The sequence below is a fragment of the Nilaparvata lugens genome, chromosome 11 (assembly GCF_014356525.2).
Source record: "Nilaparvata lugens isolate BPH chromosome 11, ASM1435652v1, whole genome shotgun sequence".
NCBI classification, from domain to species: domain Eukaryota; kingdom Metazoa; phylum Arthropoda; class Insecta; order Hemiptera; family Delphacidae; genus Nilaparvata; species Nilaparvata lugens.
Genome location: NC_052514.1, coordinates 34289323 through 34310868, shown reverse-complemented (window position 1 = coordinate 34310868; position 21546 = coordinate 34289323). Strand labels below are relative to the sequence as shown.

The following is a 21546-nucleotide window of genomic DNA, read 5'->3' as shown; positions in this document are numbered from 1 at the left end:
TTGGTACAAAGTAACCCCAAATGCAAGTATAACTTTGTACCACTACTTTGATTGAAATTAATAAAGTAATATTGCTCTGTTGTGATTAAAAGTAGCTTTATGAGTAGATATCATATTTTTCTTCCAGAAACATTACAATTAAAGTAATTATTGATCAATTGGTCCTTATTCTGTTGTAAAAATTCGGAAAAGTGGTACAAATTTACCCCAATTGACTGGGTTTATCCTGTTGATTCTCTCCCAATCATTAATTTGATATTGTGATTTTGGAATGTTATAAATGAATAAATAAACTTCGATTTGTTAACAATTAAAATTTAATTTGAGTTGAGAGTAGATTCCATTGTTCTTACCTCGAATATCCATTCATATGATCCTGCGGCCTGATTGGAGAAGGCTCCGACATTTGGCTTGAGTCGAGCAACGTCATTGGCTGAGCCTGGAACAGATATTTTTACTTTGAGTATTGATTGATAGTCATACTTAATTGATTAGTTCGATATGATTGACAATCATACATACATTGATATCACATGAATTTGAAAATATGGTATGAATTTGAACATGAAAATCCAATCTACTGTTATTATACTCTTGAATTGGCTCCAATATATCAATTTTTTAAATATTTTTCAATTTATTAATGCATTTTTAATACTGATGATCATTTGTTTCATCTTTCTGATAACCCAGACAAAATTCTTAGTATAATGTATAATATCGGGGCACCGAGCTTCGCTCGTTATTTTTATTTATTGATAAACAGAACACAATTCTCTGAAATGATCGTGTTCATATTTCACAGCTGGCTATATGTCATCTTATGAATTTCGGGGATGCGATATTTGATTTTCCACAGATCACTCGCTCACTTTTTACTATCCACAGACGACGAAAGTCTCAGCTGTTGAAAGGATGAATTATCCTTTTAATGTCGTTCAGCGAGTATTCCCGAGGATGAGACCTAGTGCAATCGAATTTTTATATCATAAACCTACTATGTTCTAAATTTCGTGAAAATCGTTAGACCCGTTTTCGAGATCCGTTGAACATAAATAACCATATATAAAATACAGAAATTGCTCGCTCAATATATAGGATTGGACTGTAAATTGTGTGATCTTCATAAAAGTGTTTTAACAGCCTCATTTGGACTATTTTAATCAAATTTAGTCTTGGTTTATCCTGTTGATTCATTCCCAATCATTAATTTGATATTGTGGTTGTGGAATGTAATAAATAAATACATAGATAATATGTATTGTGAATATCCTCTTGTTATTTTATCGCTTGAAACTGAATTGATGGCAGTGATAATTCCTCATTTTCTTTTGACGTTGGAGGAAGCAGCATTTATAAAAAAAAATATTTTTCTCTTGTTTGAAAAAACATGTAGAATTGTAAAACCATGTGTGAAATCAAGACAATTGAAATCTTATTATATTGAAGCTGCAAATGACAAATAATTCACGGCTGATTGTCTCGGAGAATCTATTGTAATTCTTCAGAGATTTCAAGCTGGAATTAAATTTAATCGAGAATGAATTGAGTTAAAATGAGTTATTTTACTTCAGGCCTACCTTGTAAACTTGGTGAACAGGCATTGTCTCTTGAGAAGCATTACCTTGCATTGTAGGGTCACACTATAAAAAATATATCAGAATTAATTTAATTATAACGGGATGAAGAAGATAAACATGCAGGTATAAAAAATATTTTTGGAATGTTCTAATGCTTCAATTTATTGTGAAACTAAACACATGGAACACATGAACTATGGAACACATAGATAAGGCACGGTACTCTAGTGAGGTCCACGTTATAATGGCCGTGGAGAAAGATAGGAGAACAACGTTGCCAATCCTCTCTCTTGTTAATGCCTTCTATGGACGATAGCTGATGCAGGTTTATTGATGTAACAGGCCTATTCACGGTTCATTCTCGTAAAATAATCAATTATAATTATAAGCAAGAAATTATATTTTCCAATAATTTCATCATGAATTATTTTGTAAATTGATTATTAATTCTACATTGTTGAAAGACGATCTGGAAACAAAGCGTCTTAGATAAAATTCTTAGAATCAATTTTGGAATTTCTCAACTTACCCTATTTTTGTCTTCAGTCCAGGCTAGTTGTTTGTTGGGGGCATCAGGTGCTATCACAGCAGCTTTCGAGCGTTTTCTGTACTCGTTCAGAATTGGAATTTTCGAGTTTTTATCACCACTAGTTAGGATGACTTCACGTTCAATCTGTTCAAAAGTAAAATAGAATTCAAATATTTTGTTTTTCAAATTTACTAAAAATACAAGGTCATTCGGTATTGCGAATGAATTTTACGTGATAGAAAAAATGTGGATGATTTTTCAATAACTTTGTTGTACCATAGAGAAACAATAGCTTAAGTCGATATCCCATGGTATAGGGCGTTTATGTCGCAACTTTTACTGTTATCTCAAGCCGATTACTGTCGATTATTGTCGATTTTTACTGTTTTGACCGGGTAAGAGTGTATGAATGGCACAATATGAGAGACTACCAGCGTCACACACAGCTTCACGGGAAAGAACTACGTGGACTATAGGCTTGAGATAACAGTAAAAGTTGCGCGACATAAACGCCCTATACCATGGGATATCTACTTACGCTATGTTTCTCTATGGTTCTATTCTCGACAATGTGTATCTTTGTAAATATTTGAGAAACATATTTCAATTTTCAATTTTTCAGTTTCAATCTTACTTTATTCACGTATCGTACAATTTTAACAACACAATTACAATTATAAAATGAATAAAGTGAAAGTTTGATTCTGTTTTTGATTTTTCAATGCATTTTAGTGATATTTTTGTAGCGTGAATCGAGAGCTACCAAGTCTATCATTCTTTAGAGAGGTACACGTTATAATGACAGTGGAGAACAATGTTGCCGATCCTCTGTCTTGTCAATGCCTTCTATAGACGGTAGCTGATACAGGTTTATTGATGTTATATTAACTGTTCATTCTCGTTTGAAATAATCAATCATATTTTATTAAGCAATTATATTATATTGTTTAATAATTTCATAATGAATTTCCATAATAAAGATGAAATATGTGGCGAGTCATCTGATATTTGCCACCTGTGATTAACAACCTCTTTTCAACTTGCATTAGTTTGTTTATCAATTGTATCAGTTTATCTAACATTTTCTCAGTTCAATTTTGTCATCTCTACAATAATAATGATCTAATCATTCATCCAGTTTTATTTTACCTATTTTATCATAAGAAATCCACAAACCAAATTTCTATAAATATTTTGTTAATTAATTAATTATTCTACATTGTTAAAAGACGATCTGGCAACAGAGCAAAGCGAGGAGGAGATAGCGCTACCGTATCTGCTTTGTTGAGTGATAGATAAGGATAGCAATACCATTGCTGATCAAACACTGCCATTGTTACAGATGATATTTATTATTATAATATGATTTCAATAAATTAGTTACCAGAACGCTAATAACAGTTTAGTCTTGAATGTATTAAAAATAAAGATGGTTGGTTGATATCACGGTATACAGAAGAAGACGGTAGATGTCAGGCGCATGTTTGTGCTGAATTTCCGGTTCCGCTGACGTCATTTTATATACAATCATCTGGTTTTAACTAATAAGTTTCATAAAATTGCCAATAGGTGTTAAAAACCTCGGTTGGTGGCGATGACGTAATCTAGCTGGCTGGCCACTGCGCACACATTTCATGACCCTACCGTTTTCATCTAAATACCGTGGTTGATATGAAGAGTATTATTTATTCAATATCTAACAGCCATTATAACGTGGACCTCACTTTAATATGATGTATTCAAGAGAACTTCTGATCAGATTTATAAGGTGTTATCAACTGAAGTCTTTTCATTTCGTACAATTGATTTTCCAATAAAAATTGTGACTACTAAAGAATGACCCCACTATATAATCATGTATCAAAAATAGCCTACTCAAATTGACTCTTCGTCATACGTCATTTTACAAGGGAAACCCCAGATCACTCAACAGCTCTTCAGATATGAAACATGGAAAAAAATAGTCTACAGAAAACAAGATGGCGGAAAAACAATCATGATTGTTCTGGAAGTCAGCGTTTATATTTGGTGAGAATTTTCACAGGCCTGTTATGACTGACGGAGTAATTTCATCTTTCTTCACGTTTGAGATAAGAATAATGATTCATGCTGTGTATATTGTTGTAGCCACTGTGAAAGCTCTAAATATTCTCATTCTCGAGATGATTAACTGAATGGAGAGTAAGTTATAGCTTGCTTTTCAGTAGCAGATATTTGACATTTATGTACGTTTACAGAGATGAATGGTGTAACTTTCATTTTTCCGGGGAAAGAATTAGTAGTATTGTCTCATTCATAATTATTGCTCTAATGTTTTGATTCATGTTATTATCATCAGAATGCAACCAAATAAAAGTTAATATGTATTTTTTTTTTATTTGAACAAATCACAACTAGTTTCAACTAATTTTCATTTTAGACTTATTTTTAACTCAACCAATAATGTTATTATAAGCTTTCAGGGCTTTTGTTCATCTATTCCTCTCAACTTTTCATGATATAGATTAAATTTTTCGAAAGGTCTTCCAATATAGTAATAAGAAATATCGGGGACCGAGCTTCGCTCTGGAGTACAAAATCATAAAAAATGTATTAAGAAATAATAAATTATAATAATATTCATAGTTCATACAGAAATGTTCTATCTAATCACAGTGAATTGACAGTAATTCCCAGAGGAATGCAAAAATTTCCCTCACAAAGATCCAGTTGCACAAAAGCCGGTTAGATTTTAATCCTTATTAACTTCACGTGAACAAATCAGAGAAGACAATTTCAAAAAGATCGATCTACTGGAATTAATCAGGATTGACAATAACCCGGTTTTTTGCAACCGGGACTAAGTACCTGATTGAATGATCACAAAAGTTCAACAGCTGAGACATAATTTTGACACAGTCCACCACACATGAACTCGCTCACTCACTTCCATCACCAACAGACGAAGAAATAATTATCATCAGCTGTTTTTCCAAGGATGATTAATAATATTATTCTTTTAATGTCCTTCAGCGAGTTTTCCAAGGGATAAGAACAAGTTCAATCGAATCTTTATATCAAAAACCTACTATGTTATGAATTCCGTGAGAATCGTTATAGCCCTTTTCGAGATCCGGTGAAATACAAACATATAAACATCTAAACATCATAACATAAAACCAGAAGTTGCTCGTTTAATAGTATAGGAAAAGCTAATTTGAGATTTATTAGTGATTGACGATGTTTCACGTATAGTATTAAAAGTAGGCTACAGTATAAGGTATTTTTTAAAGTATAGATTTGCAAAATCAATATAACTCCAATATTATCCGTATCGCACTTAAAAGAAAGTTAGCAAGATTTCCGCATATTTTTTTAATATTTTTAAAAAGCATCAACACTCCTTCAGCAATGTTTAATTTATAAAGTATTCAACCGGTTTTGAAAGAAGTGGATAATACTATATTATTAAATGGAGGTTTTCCTAAATTTTCCGATTTTCTGTGTGAACTCTAATTATCCAAATATTGGATTAACAAAAGTTCCCAATTGTAGAGTTCTATTGAACAATGATTTCCACTAATAGAACAAGAGTTTGATCAAATCAAATCGAAAACAATGGGATGTTGCCAAAAATATCACCAACTTATTGTAAAATTACAAACATGTTTCAACACCAATGGTAACATCTTCAGTGTGAAAATTCAAAACTTTGGAAAGTTTTCAATAAATGGTGATATTTTTGACAACATCCTGTGTTTTCATTATGTATAGATATCACAACATCTCACAGAAACAGTATCTGAAGTCAAATCAAATTCTTTCTCGATACTCTCAAAAATCTACATAATATTATCATCACATTTCTTGGTCTTCATCTATTTTCATATATCTTTTCCCTATCATTAATCTTTTTTCAATCATTTTTGAACAAGATCTACTCACAGGAAACTTGCTGGAATGTGTGTGTAAATTGCTGTGATGTGGAGGTAGGGAGGTATCTATGGCAGCTCCTGGGATAGGGGGTTGCTGGTAGGGTGTGGCGACTCCGGCTTGAGGGTGCAGAGGGTAGGGAGGCATCCTGTAGGGTGGTGGAGGGGTGGAGGTTGCTGCCTCCGGGGGTGGTGACGTCACTACCAGCACCCGCTTCGGGGGTGGTACTGGCTTGTAAGCGCCGCCTCCGCTGTTTGAAGCGTTATCTGCCTCTCCTGTTAACAGAAAATAAGAAAAATTTAAATGATTTTCAATAAATTAGATTCAATGGATTTCTTGGCGTAAATTACAATTCTGTATTTATTTACTTGGAAATACAATTGAAAATCATATAGTCATGACTTTGAGCAGGGCTCTCTAACCTACGGACCGCGGGCCACATCCGGCCCGCGGATAGATTTTGTCCGGCCCGCCGAGAGTTATTGCTACAGATTTCAAAAATATATAAATATTCATACACATTTTTGACAACAACTGTGAGTTCAGTACTCTTCTCTTACTAGCCACTCCATTTCTTAATAAGTATAAAAAAATTAGCTGTAAACAAGCAGCGATCAACCATTGCAAGATATAGCAAATGGTCTGCACGGACTGTACATCACTCCCAGAAAACTACTCTAAAAACATAAAAAAATGCTGAAGCTATGTTTTCTCTTTTTGGATCTACCTACAATTTAGTGTGAGCAAACATTTTCAAAACTGAAGTTTGCTAAATCCAATACAGATCTTCCTTGTCAGATGAACATTTGAAAACAATTTTAATGATCGGAACCACAAAGTTTGATCCTAAATGGGCGGACATTTCAAGTGGAAAAGAAATGCAATCTTCTCACTAAAAATAAGTATTCTCTTTTAGCTTGGTAACTTTCTGTAAATTCGTGTATTGTCAAGTTGTCTTATTACAATTAAAAAAGTTATCATCATTTTGTTTAACTTGCTAAATTATGCATTGTCAAGTTTTCTTATGACCTTTTACACTCAATATATTGCACTTTGTATTGAAATGAAATGAATTGGTTTTGTTTCTTCATGTGTTTTAATTAAACCTACTTAAAACTCCTCATATTATTTTAATGGAAATATAATAATTTTACACCCCCCAAATCTCCCGTCGTGTGTGTCCCCACAAGTCGAATTCCACGTACATCCTTGTTATTGGCCCTCTAAGCCTCCCAAGAATTAACAATGTGGCCCTTGGATAAAAAAGGTTGGAGACCCCTGACTAAGAGTGCGCAAGCTTTTATACAATTACGGATCTTCACAGTAGCTATAATACACAGCATTCAAGTGAAAATTCATAGACAAAATGCAATTGTGTACGTTCAGACGAAATCCTGAGGCTAACACAGGAATATTTTGATATTCAATACATGATATTTAATGTCATATTTTCGGTCTCCAGTCCGACTAAGTCCAGCCCCAAGTTCGCGAATATGGAGTTCGTGTATTCCCTGAATTTTTGTGGACACTTTTGAAATCTAGAAGTTTTGGAAGATAGAGTAGTGAAGATTATGAGAGTACATTAGGTTCTGTCCGTTCAAATTGATCTGTTCTTGGGCCTAGTGAAACATAAATTGTCAAATTGAAGACTTGGAACATAAATCAAATTTTTCAGAGTTCATTATGAAGATGAACCACAAACGTTTTTGATGGCTTGAGCTAAATTCATGATAGAGTAATTGAGCTGTAGATTTTGTAAAATCGCGGAATTTTACTGTAGAGTTACGTAGTAATGAATCCGAACTTAGGATTTACATTGTGTTATTTCAAACTCATAAAACCTTGATCTTCGTATAAAAGATCCATTTTTAGTCTCAAGAAAACAAATTTGAAACTTTTAGGAGCACTTCGATTGACGGATCACTTTCAAGGTGAGAAGATATTATACATAAATTCAAAATCAGTCGTAAATCAGCATAATCAAGAGAAGAAAGTCCACGTGATAAATAGGATGAGAGAGGAAAAATATGCATGTATATTACTTAATTTTGAAGTGAAAAATACATGAAAAAGTCGTAAAATCCTCGAAGTTCTGAGAGTCAACCTGATTGCATGAGTGGAAGTGTAATAAACTTTATTAACTTTTTCAATAATTTATCTTTATCCTTCAAGGAAAACAAGATGACGACCAATGTGTGAAGACCAAATGTCTCATGAGTTTCTGAAAACTGTGAAAAGTAATATGTTTTACCAAAGAGAAAGGATAGTACAAGAAGGTATCCCATGGTATAGGGCGGGTATGTTCCAATTTCCACTGTCAACTCAAGCCGATAGTCCTAGTAGTTATTTTTTGTGAAGCTATGTGACGCTGCTAGTCTCTCATACTGTGCCGTTCTCACACTCTCACCCCAACAAAACAGTAATAATAGAATAACTTCTTTATTTGTTAACGTGGCGAAGTTTGGACAGTAAGTTTGCCCACTCTACCACTCAACCACGAATAATGATAGACAGTAGTCGACAGTAATCGTCTTGAGTTAACAAGAAATCTGCTTGAAATTTGGAACATAAACGACCTATAACATGGGGATATCTTCGTATGCTATCTTTCTCTATGTTTTTACTGAGTATGGAATAAGAATTAGGAAGAATAGGAGATAATGAGAGTCGTTGTTAATATTGGTAAAGCCGATGTGCGAGAAATCAAATTAATTTAGAAGAGGAATTCAACTTACATATTGAAAATAATTCACAGAACCAATTTCTAAAGCATTGAATGAAAATCTAAAAGCATTTAAAATAATTCATTTGTATTCCAGAATCATTCCACTATTGAATCTACATAAATTATTTATCTTTGATGAAAAAACAGCTGGGTGGTACAAGCATCCAACCGTAGATACATATTGAAAATAATTCACGGAGCTAGGATGATTTCTAGAGCATTTAATGAAGATCTAAAAGCATTTCAAATAATATATTTCAATGGAAGACCAATTCCAGAATCATTTTACCAATATTCTTTAAACTCATTTCAATTTACCTTTGACAAAGAAACAGCTGGGAGGCACAAGCTTCGCAACCGTAGATAATTTTTTCTGTCGTTTCACTTGACGTACAGTCATTGCCATCATTTCACTTGAGTCACTTAATAATAATTCATCAACGTTTGTCAATTATCGAAGAGTAGCAATTTGCTTCCACTAATAAATCACATGAAATCACTGTTTCGAATTGTTCTTCATTTGAATATTTCACAATCAACATCATTCTCATTGTTTGAATAACATCCCAAACGTGAAGATCTACATTATAATAACAAATTAATGTATGAACTCAGGGCTACTTTCTTGTATTTATAAAATAAAATTACAGTACCCTTTGAAATAAATAAAACAAATTACTTTACAATTTGTATTCTTGTTTTATTAATTTTTAAGGGTACTATAATTTTATTTTATAAAAACAAATTAATGATATTCTATAAGATGATGAAACACTTTACTGAAATTATTATACTAGAATTATGGCTAGAGTTATACTAGAGCTCATAATATTCTTCAGTATTTTCTGGAATCATTTCATACAATAATTCTTCCGAATTTCAATAATTCATTCATGTCATTCTCATTATAATACAGTGCAGTGAACTTCAATGATATTGAAATAAAATTGTGCAAACAGATGCCTTAAATAATATGAATAATTCTTCATAATGACAAATTATACTTCGACTAATACTCAGTCATCATACTTTGTGATAGATAGAGATAGAGATAGAGAGAGAGAGAGAGAGAGAGTGAGAGAGAGAGAGATCTATTCACAGGGAGAGAAATCTCTTTGTGAAAGAGAGATCAATTCACAGATCTCTCTTATTTATCCAGATCGCACATGTTATTTGAATTTGTAGTTTAAGCACTCAGTTTTTCAGTTCTTTGACCTTCATTCTGAAGTGACATCCACTTGTTTATAAACGTTTCCAATATTGAATAAATAGACTAATAAGCCTATGTTGAGACTATTCCCAAATCCCAATATAGTTATAATGGAAGGAATTAAACGAGATACAGCATGGTAGAATCAATTAATTGAGATTTCAATCAGTGTTCAGAAATTTTGATTTGATTGATCTAATTTCAAATTCAAATTCATTTATATGCCATAGAATAATAAAGATTGATAAAATGAATATTTCAACTAAAAAAATGGCACTACCGGCAAAGAAAACTTGTGCGCCGGCAGTGAGAATCAAAATTGAATCATTGTTTATAATAATTTCATTAGATGAGTTTAGTTGTATAGAACTTTTTTGGTTTGTACTCGCATGAATTTAAAGCAAGGCTGCATTGTATTTTTTATGATATAGATAGACTAGAAGTGAATAGCCTATAATAAGTAAGTGAATTATATCTTTTAAGTGAATAGAATAATATGAAAAAGTGAGTGAATATGCTTTTTGAATCATTCAATTGGATGAGTTTAGTTGTATAGGAGTCTTTCGTTTTGTGCTCCCATGAATTTGAAACAAGACTGCATTGTAGTGTAAGAGATGAAAAGAGAATGGACGAGAAGTGGGAGGAAGAAGGAGAGATAGAAGAAGACAGTGGAGAAAAGGAGTAAGGAAACGTGACTGGTGAAGGAATGACTCATCAAGGACGAATTCCTGCCAGAAAGAATTCTTTGCAAACAGCGGATCAGATTGGAGGAGGCGTCATTATAATAGCGCGAAAATATTCTATCTTTTTTAGTCGGCTTGTTATGTATGGCTAGTATGGATAGTCCTTGCCTTAATTTGAAGAATAGCAGCTATACTTTACAATGGAGAACCACTTTTTCTTTTCATAGGTCTAGTAAAACACACACATCGATATTTGTTCGTACGATATTTTGCCGTCCTTATAAATTCTATTGGATTAAACATATGATTTCAAACAGATGATGTTTGGCAAGCTCCGTTTAATCTGATAGAATTCATAAGGACGGCAAAATATCGTACGAACAAAAATCGATGTGTGTGTGCAAGGCTTGAGGTGGGAATAGACTTGACAACAGCTTCTATAGTTCTATTTTTAATCAATTGAAGAAGATTCATTTATTACTGTGCTAGGTGTGAGACGACGTATTGCAGAAAAAAACATAGGAAAAAATGTTTATCAAATAGAATATAATTTTCTATTATTTCCTATAAGTCTCTAATTTTCTATGATATAATTAAATTAATAACACATAACTGTTTCATGCAACATGATACTCTATACTATAATAAAGGAATTTATTATTAATAAAGGAAAGATAATTTACTATTAATAAAGGAATATGGCTTTTGCACATATGGGATAGGAAAATTATGTTTGACGCATCATCACGTCTGAACTACTGGACTGATTAACATGAAATTTTTCATATAGATTCTTAATTAACAGAGGATGGTTATTGGGCCTCTTTTCAATTCTTCAGATTTCATAACGTCAAGTTTTCATTTTGTCAAATTTCAAAATAGACCCTTGCAGAGTGCGGGTTTCCTGTTAGTATTCTATTAATATTAGAGCTGTTTGCATGGAGTCAGCAAAATAGCATGAAATATGGAAGAAAATAATATTAGAGGGAAAGTATGGAAGCATGATGGTAGATAATACTATAGCAATATTATAGATGGAGGAGAGAGTGAGCATTTTAAGATAACCATTTAATAATTTATCTGGATTATTCTTGATTTGGTGATGAAAAATAAACAATTTGAAATATTATTCTATTAATTTTGAGAGCTGGATAGGGAGATCTATTTTCAATCATAAGCAAAGCCGAGACTCAAGTAGTATATTAGAATATATTGGAATAATGGATGTGTTCTTCTCGAGTCTCTCGACCAATCAGGATAGAGGAGGTGTGTAAGTGGGCGTGTAACTAGCAAAAATCTTGGCTGTGATTGTATGTCAGTTCTCTTCATCAGTAGCCTATTTCACAAAGTAGAAGGAATTATATTTTCTTTCCATGAATCATTTCTCTCTGTGCCTGTTTCAAATCAGCGCATGGATAGGATGCTTTTGGAGACTTGACAAAATTTTAGAGTTGACCTAAATACTTTAAAAGGATAGATTCTTTCTACATCCATTATTATTAACATAACTTGTCAGCGCACAGAACATGACACGGTTATATGTTGTATTTATAACTGGTTGCTGCCAAATCATATTAAATCATTTTCATTTATCAAAAATACTTATGAACCTAAGTGTGAATAGGAAATGACATTGGGTAATACGGCAAGGCAGAACATCCAAAATGATCTCTCTGCCGATAAAAGCCATATGAATAAATATAATTGATAAAAAACAAAGAATTATACACAACTTACAATATACGTCTAAAATTCCAGTTGACAATTACATGTTACGTCATGTTTCCAGTTAAAAATTAAAGTAAGCTTCAAAACTAATAGACATTGTAGAAAGACAGGTATTAGGCAACTAAAACCTCTCTATTTGCAAACATAGACAATCATTTTTTCTCATTCCCATTCGAGATTTCCAGTGAAAGCTTCTTTTATGGTCAGATTCTCTTTAAACTGTCAGAATTTCTCCTAAATAACCTCATTGCTTCCCGTTGAACAAATACTGACTGTATGAAGTGAATCTAACTGTAGCTTGCCGCGAATAATTGCGTTCATTATTGTGGGAATTTTCAGTTTAATTTTCCCGCAATTTATAGAAGTCGTCGTACATTGATAGAAAGCTGCATACTAGTATACTATGATATAAGTATACACAAGACTGCTTCAGTATTAGTATAGTAATACTGTAGCAAGGTGTTTGTTAAGGCATATATAGCTACTACATGTATAGTTCTATAGGAGAGCTTTCAAGTGTGCTTTATATAACTACTGTACATTCACTAAAGTGAGGTCCACGTTATAATGGCAGTGGAGAAAGATACGAGAAAAAGGTTGCCGATCCTCTGCCATGTCAATGCCTTCTATAGACGGTAGCTGATACAGGTTTATTGATGTAATATGAACTGTTCATTCTCGATTAAAATAATGTATTATATCTTATCAAACAAGAAATCATATTTTTCAATTATTTCATAATGAGCTTTTATAATCAAGATGAAATATTTTGTTAATTATATAATAATTTTACATTGTTAAAAGACGATCTGGCAACAGAGCAAAGCGAGAGAGAGATAGCTTCATCTGCTCTGTTGAATGATAGACAAGGATAGCAATACCATTGCTAAACAAATACTGCAATTATAACGTGAACCTCACTTTAGTTAGTAGCCTATTTCAAATTAACTGATTTGCATACTTCATCTTAAATTCTTTATACTCTTACAATAAGTACATCATTGAAATGATAGGGAGAGAAAAAAAAAGTTGATCTTGTGCTAAACCTCTTCCAAATTTAAATTTAATATGTGATATTTGATGATAAATTTTATTATTGATGTTGTTTTTCATGACAAAACACTTTATAATAACTGTATTGCAGTTGGGACACTTCATTTCAACTTTGAATCTCAATTTTGGAACAACTTGACTAAACTCGAGCAGAAATTTCATTATGTTAATTGACCGAGCGAAGTGAGGTCTAAGATTCAAGTCGACGGTTTGGCATTTCTCTTAATCTTTGAATGTTTGAATGTTTGAATGTTTGAATGTTTGAATGTTTGGATGTTTGAATGTTTGAATGTTTGAATGTTTGAATGTTTGAATGTTTGAATGTTAAAATGTATGAATGTTTATATGTTTTTATGTTGCGCATTTACGGCGAAACGCGGTAATAGATGTTCATGAAATTTAACAGGAATTTTGTTCCTTTTCAAATTGCGCGTCGACGTATATACAAGGTTTTTGGAAATTTTGCATTTCAAGGATAATAAATATAAAAGGAAAAAGGAACCTCCTTCATACGCCAATATTACCGTAAAAATCTGACTATGGAATTATTCATCATAAATCAGCTGTCTAGTGGACTATAATACTACCCTTTCAAAAACATCGAACATCTCGAAAATGTATCTTTCAATTAACGTTAGTAGACAGTTGACTATAATACTACCCGTTCAAAAATATCGAACATCTTGAAAATTGTAATATCTTTCCATCAACGTTGTAGACAGTTGCAGCCAGACCTGATAACAGCGCTCACACTCTCATTCCGGGACGACACGTCACGGTACGATATAGGACAGAAAGCTCTATGTTTATTTAGGATTTTTTCTAGACATTTTTAATTGATTAATTATTTATTATTTTTTGAGAAAACATAACAATAGGTCAATGTAACTCACTGAGCGCGAGGTCTACTGTTCACAGAACTACTAGTCGATATTTCAATATTTTCCACCTTCTGAGAGAATGTACTTGTTAAGTATAGTACTCTCTCTTTATCATATTCACTATCCAATTCCTTCCACCCACTGTAGACTACTTTCTTTCTCTTTCTTGCAATCACTCTATCATATCCATTATCCAAGACCTTCTCTCTCATTTTCTCTCCTGTTCGGTTCTAGTTTTTTCCTACAGTTACGTTGAAAAGTGGCCATTGCTGCACTGATCACAGAACGCAAAGAATCACTTTTCCGTTCTAGTGCGGGAAAAATCTTTTCCTCCACCTACTATCAAAAGTCTCATTTTACACCCTGGAATCGAATACTAAAGTACTACTTTTCCTCCCATGGGACTAAAAATAATTCCCAGCGGGAAAAGTGATCACTTTTACTCCCAAGGGAGTAAAAATAAACCCATAAGATTAACATGGGAAGAAGTCCGACAACGCCGCGATTGAAGAATGATAATTGCCCATAACAATGAATAATAATTAGCGCGTTGTGCTTCGTTGCACCTCTGCTCACTATAGCAGCCCACTCACTGTTACCATATTGTCTCGCATATTGTCTGAAGATGTAGTAAAATTATTCATTGTTATAGGTATTGGTGTAGGTGGAGGAAAAATGTTGTGTGCATCACGGGACTAAAGTACTTATTCTCCCTCAGGGAAATTGTCGCCCTCGGCTACGCCATCGGGCGACAAACAGTTTCCCTCAGGGAGAAAAAGTTGCACTTTAGTCCCTAGATGCACAAATAACTATTTCTGCACTCCAGATTTGCAACATGGCAACGCAAAATACTTAGTAGGTTATATGGAGCAACAGTGCAGCAAAATCAAAATGAAGTTGGTAACAGTGACTGCTGTGGCTGCTATAGTGAGCAGAGGTGCAACGAAGCACAACGCGCTAATTATTAGTATAAGGCAACAGTGGATGACAGCAACACAGTGCCACCCACACACACACAGCACACAGCCGCCTCGCCATTCAAACACTACTACATTATTCAGGCAATTTTACCCATAATTACCCACTTTTTATATTCAATGGTAACTGTAGGAAAAACTTAATGTGAAATACGTGCGCAAAGTTCCTCTGCTGCACTCAACAAACCATTCCGCCCTCGCCTACGGCTCGGCCGTAAACGTTTCTTTCGGTGCAGCAAACTGTCACTTTGCGCACTAGTTGCACAAATTACTATTTCAATCCCATTCCGTTCTACCAAGATGAAATATAAGTTAGAATAAAAGAGATAGAATATTATACTTCATATTTTCCCTGGTTGTACTGTGCCTAATGTTCGTTCCACGTTCTCCATGTTATCCGCTGTTTGCAAAGAATACGAATCCACGCCATAAAGAAACAGACGCTGCCAAGATAACAGTGAAAATAGACGGATTCACTCCAGCCTGACAGCATTGTTTGAACGGGAGGCATCGATGTTGTTCACAAGCAATTCTGACACTCAAAAATGAAATCACTAGAGCTAGACTGAAGCAGTCCATCATTCTCCTGTGGTCCGATTCATTTAAATTTGTCAGTATTAGTAAATGGAAAGTGTTGATGTTAATAGATGAGGAATGCTGACAGATTATAGTTCATAACTCTACTGTAGTGAGGTTTACTTCAAGCTGTCAGTATTGGTTGAATGAAAAGCGTTGAAGTTGATAGATGGGCAGTTATGACAGTTGAAAGTGGATCTAACATTAGAGCGGCAACTGATTTACCGTTAACTAAAATGCATTATTATTTCATATCTCGCAGCTGTTCTACGCTGACGAATAACTGACAGCTCTTTGCCAAAAAACATATTTCAGTTTTAGTTTTCGATCTTCTTTGTTTGGATATAATATTATTTTTTTAGTATCAGCAAGGAGATATGACTTGAAATAGTTTGGGAGGTAGATTGATTGATTGATTGATTGATTGATTGAGTACTTTATTTATGTAGATTACAATATATACTGGCATATACACTTATATACAATAGCTTACAATACAGCAAAATTATGGATGAATTTACAAAATATAAATTAAGAAAATAATTATTGAGGTGTTTATTTCAATATGAAATATACAATATGAGGTTGGTGTGACAGCTTAAGATTTCCCGTGAAAATTTTAATATTATTTGGCTCTGAAAATAGTGAGAATCAGATTCCACATGGAAGGAAAACTCGAAAATATAGAAGACTAGCAACTTGAGATTCTCCCAGGGAAATTTTATTTGATTCAAAAAATCAGTGAGAATCATTTGAAAGTATTGGTGAAGATGCCAGCATTTCTATTGATAACATTAATTCTTCCTCTGATGAAATTATTTGGACTTTTTGGACTGAAAATATTGTGGAAATTTAGAAGACATAGCCTCATTTCGGACTTTCCAATGTCACATAAATTTGGGAGAGAAATAGTACAAGGTATTCTTAAGCTGGGTTTACACCAAAGTTGATAACAAAATGTTAATAACCTAATTCTCATAGATTCTACAAGTAGTTCTGTGAACAGTAGACCTCACGCAGTATTCTCATCCACAAGTAACTGATTGAAACTATAGACCTCATGGAAATACAGCAATAGACTGGCTTCTCCACACATCTGTGTAATCACTTGTCAGCTGATTTATGATGAATAATTCTATAGTCTGATTTCTACTCTAATATTGGCGTATGAAGGAGGCTCCTTTTTCCTTTTATATTATCCTTGAAATGCAAAATTTCCAAAAACCTTGTATATACGTCGATGCACAATATTATTAAAAAAGGAACATACCTGTCAAATTTCATGAAAATCTATTACCGCGCTTCGCCGTAAATGCCCAACATAATTATAAACATTTGAACATTAAGAGAAATTCCAAACCGTCGACTTGAATCTTAGACCTCACTTCGCTCGGTGAATTACATTGATCGGAACTTGACAAACACATATGTTCATCATGTGTATGATAAGTTATGTTCAATCTGATAGAATCTATAAGGATTAAGTTATCAACATTTTGTTATTAACTTTGGTGTAAACGCAGCTTTAGTTTTTCTCTCCCGGTCTGTGCTTCATTGTAAAAAAGAATAAATAAAGTAAATCTGACTATAGCTGCTTGGAATTATCCTGGAAGAATTTATTCCTTACATTGTAGTTCCAAGAAAAAATTGTATGTATATATCGCATGTAGCACTCTGCCAACTTTAGGAGTTTGTTACTTCCTCTGAAGAATTTTATTTGCATCTTTGGGATCAGTACCATGGAATGGGTGTTGATAGGAAATGACATTGGGTAATACGACAAGGCAGAGCATCCGAAAGGATCTCTCTGCCGATAAAAGCCATATGAATAAATAAATAATAAGTACCATGGAATCATGACATATCTATGATTAGAAATAATTCAACTGGGAATTGTTGTATTTTAGCTCTTAGCCACACTATGTCGAACTATGTAGGTGATTCTATGAGTTCTGAAGAATTCGAAAATGCCTCTTAAAATTGATTAGAGAAAGAATAATTTCTATTGCGAAGGAGAAATGAAAGATATGATCAAATTAATGCTGTGATTCAATCAAGCAGTCAAGCAATAATGACGGTTGAAATAAGAAGCTGAAACGGATGTAAACGATTTAACAATATCCTCAACTCCCCAATACAACGCACTGTAATGAGTTAAGTAATTGAGGTTTCAAATTTGAGTATTCCACCTATTCAATTGGATTAGACCACTTGGAATATTCCTTTACAGTCTATTAAAAATGTACTATAATCAGAATTCCGACATTAGCTCATAAAGCTGGACTGTTATAGGTTATCACATTCCAAGACTAGCGAAAACTATGCTGTAATTGTTGAATTCTTCAATTACATAATTGGGTTAACTAGAGAGCTGTAATTAGATTAAAAGACAGGAAACATAGAAATTATCTCGGAGAATTTTATGACACATAATATACATTAATTGACTAATGTACATTACTAGACAGGAAAAATAGAAATCATCTCAGAGAATTTTGTGACTGCAATTAAAATAGAAATAAATGGACTTGAATGAGCGTACGATATTAAAATTGATAGGGCAGCTAGGTATTGAGAGCTGAGCAATAGGAATACTCAGGAAATTCTCACATTTCGATTATCCTCTTCTTTTTTCTCTCCTCTACTTTCATTTTACTCCTTTTCTCTTATCTCTCCTTTTCTTCCATTTTCTCCTCTAATTTATACTCCTTCGCTTTTCTCTAGTATTCTTTCATTCTATAGCTAGTCATCAGTTAAAGTGTTTGAAATTGTTAGTTATAGCTTGAAAGGCTGTGAGACGAGATAATGAATTGTTAAGAATGTGGGAAATAAAGATTTATTCCAGAGGTGAGTCTCCTTAGATAATCCAGAGTCAGGTACTTTAGTCTATAGTGAGGTCCACGTTATAATGACAGTGGAGAAAGATAGGAGAACAACGTTGCCGAAAGTCTGTCTTGTAAATGCCTTCTATAGACGGTAGCTGATACAGGTTTATTGATGTAATATTAACTTTCATCCTCGTTTAAAATAATCAATTATAATTTTCAATAATTTTATAATGAATTTTCTTAATATTAGGATGAAATATTTTTTTAATTATCAATTCTACATTGTTGTAAGACGATCTGGCAACAGAGCAAAGCTAGGAAGAGATAGCGCTATCAGCTTTGTTGAATGATAGACAAGGATAGCAATACCAAACACTGCCATTATAGCGAGGACCTCAATATAGTCTGTATAGTCCATTATTTGTCTGAAGAGAAGCATGCGCAGAAATATCATATGATATTGTTTGTCTTCCACAAAACTGATAATATGAGATTCAATCAAGTAATTTTAAGACCCGGTTGCACAACATCTGGTTAAATTTTAACCGTGATTAATTTCACGAGAACCAAACAGAGAAGGCGTTATTCAAAAGATGGCTTCTCTGATTGGTTCTCGTGGAATTGATCGCTGTTAAAATTTAACCGGCTGTTGTGCAATCGGCACTTAGTCTAATAAACAACTGTCTCAACAATCTCAAAGACAAGGAGTGAGAACAAAGAGTAGAAGTAAACACAAGAGTTATAAATGAAGTAGCTTTCAGTAACTGGAAAGAAATTTTCAAATAATATTACATTGTTTATGATGTTATAGTTTCCCGGGCTGACAAATGACTTTTGAATTGTAGCGCTCATCGAATTTCCATCTAGCTGTTTACCCTGTTGTTAATATTTGCACTAGCAGAAGTCTTCCGAGTGATTCACAGCATCTTATTTGGATTTTCCTTTGATAATGATTTTATAGTTCATAGCTGGTGTACTGTAAAGTCATCTATTTTGATGTGTTGATTACTTTTTATTGATTGATTCTTTATTGATTCATAAAATAAGTAAATCATCAAAATGATGGGGAAAGAAAAATAAGGTAACCTTGTGCTATTCCTCTCCCAAATTTAGATAAGGTTACACATAGTCCGAAATAGGTTGCATATTTCCTAAAGAATCCCTTGAAGAATATCAAAACAACAAATTCAATTGCCCCGGAATTCTACCGTAAGAAAGCATCATGGACAAAGAGTTTACAACTCTAATACAACCCAAATCTGATGTAGTTCCCTCATAAACTCTTTATGACCCTCCAATTAACTGATATATATACCGTCTATTGAAAAGTCTTCCACAGTTTATTTACCTCATTCAGGTTAAGAGTAAAATGTCTTGATAAAAAATCTGGATAAAGATTTTTTAACACTGACTTAGAGGTCAGTAACGGGTTTTGAACCATATAAAACACTGGTGATAATGTTCCCAACAAATCTCAGTAACCAAGTTGCTTTTACTAATTTGTTGATGATAATGATTCTCAGGACCAATCCACACGAGGCGTTTTTCAGACGAATAAACAGGGCTGGAAGCTCTTTCCGATTGGCTGATTGGGTTGGCGTTCGGGAATCAGTTCATCATAAACTGTGATTTCCTAATCTCATATTAGACAACATTGACTTCCAATCAAAATTTGGGAGGGAATTTTATACTGGGCTCAGCCTAGTTCTTCCTCCATGGTCATATTCATGTTATGATTATAGTGTATTGTAAAATAAAATAGATAATCAGCTGATCCGGCTTCCTGCCCGGCCGACTCGTCTGAGAAAATCCCTCATGTGGCTTGGCCCTTATTCATGCTTTATCACGTTGTTTCAAGGTTTATTTTCTGGAATAGCAGTACAGGAGTTCATTGGAAAAGAGGACTTAGCATTAACTTGTTTAATTCAGGAGTTTTTGGAGGTGAATATTGCATGACATTTGAACAAGATTTCAACGTATGATCATTGATACAAAATACAAGTATTGTTTGTGATATTATCTACAAGTTTGCTGTACCGTAGTAGCTCGAACTCACTGCCAGCGCACAAGTTTTCTTTGCCGGTAGTGCCATTTTGTAAGTTAGAATATTTATTTTATCAATCTGTGTTATTTTATGGCAAATGAATGAATTTGAATTTGAATTTTGAAAGAGTATGGTAAGCTATTAAAGAGATTAAACATGATAAGCAACTTGCATTGAGTTACTTGCCTTTCAACTGGCGTCGTATAAACCAGGCCTGTGAGTCAAGTAACAGTCAGGTGATAGTCAAGTAAAAGTAGAGTAACAGTCATGTAGAGTCAAGTAAAACAGTCAGGTAATCTTGTTTCCCTCAAGTCAACTAAAGAGATTGAAAGATTAGTTGGTGAAAGGAGCTGGAAACAGTGCTTCAACAATGTATTTTTAGTTAAAGAGCTAAGAGGTCAGTTATGTCGTGACTACAGAAATTGTTGGTGCTGAAGAAATTTATCAAAGAAAATAGTCCTGAGTTTAGCCGATGAATTTATTCGAGAGAATAAACCTGAATTGAGCCAGCCAAATTACTCAAGAGAATAAATCAGAATTCAGACAACTTATTCAAGAAAATAGACCTGAATTTAGACAACAACTTATTCAAGAAAATAGACCTGAATTTAGACAACAATTTATTCAAGAAAATAGACCTGAATTTAGACAACTTATTCAAGAAAATAGACCTGAAAACTGTACACAATATAAACTGCTTGGTTAGTATATGTTGGGTAAATTGATCGAGGGAAGATTAATTGGTGTAAATGAGTCTGTAGTGAGGTCCACTTTATAATGACAGTAGTGTTTGAGTAATGGTATTGCTATCCTTGTCTAT

General features: G+C 33.5%; 1 protein-coding gene across 2 annotated transcripts in view; it reads right to left on the bottom strand.

The window, feature by feature from the left end:
* Positions 1–334: 334 nt before the first annotated feature.
* Positions 335–21546, bottom strand: part of LOC120353660 — a 172966-nt gene continuing 151754 nt past the window's right edge. For both annotated transcript variants that reach the window (XM_039438285.1, XM_039438286.1), the window contains exons 2-5: positions 6034–6296; positions 2110–2253; positions 1581–1643; positions 335–439 (exon numbers count right to left, since the gene is read on the bottom strand). In XM_039438285.1, coding sequence (XP_039294219.1) covers positions 350–439; positions 1581–1643; positions 2110–2253; positions 6034–6168 — 432 coding nt within the window. In that variant the 5' untranslated portion in view covers positions 6169–6296 and the 3' untranslated portion in view covers positions 335–349. The remainder of the gene's footprint in view (positions 440–1580; positions 1644–2109; positions 2254–6033; positions 6297–21546) is intronic.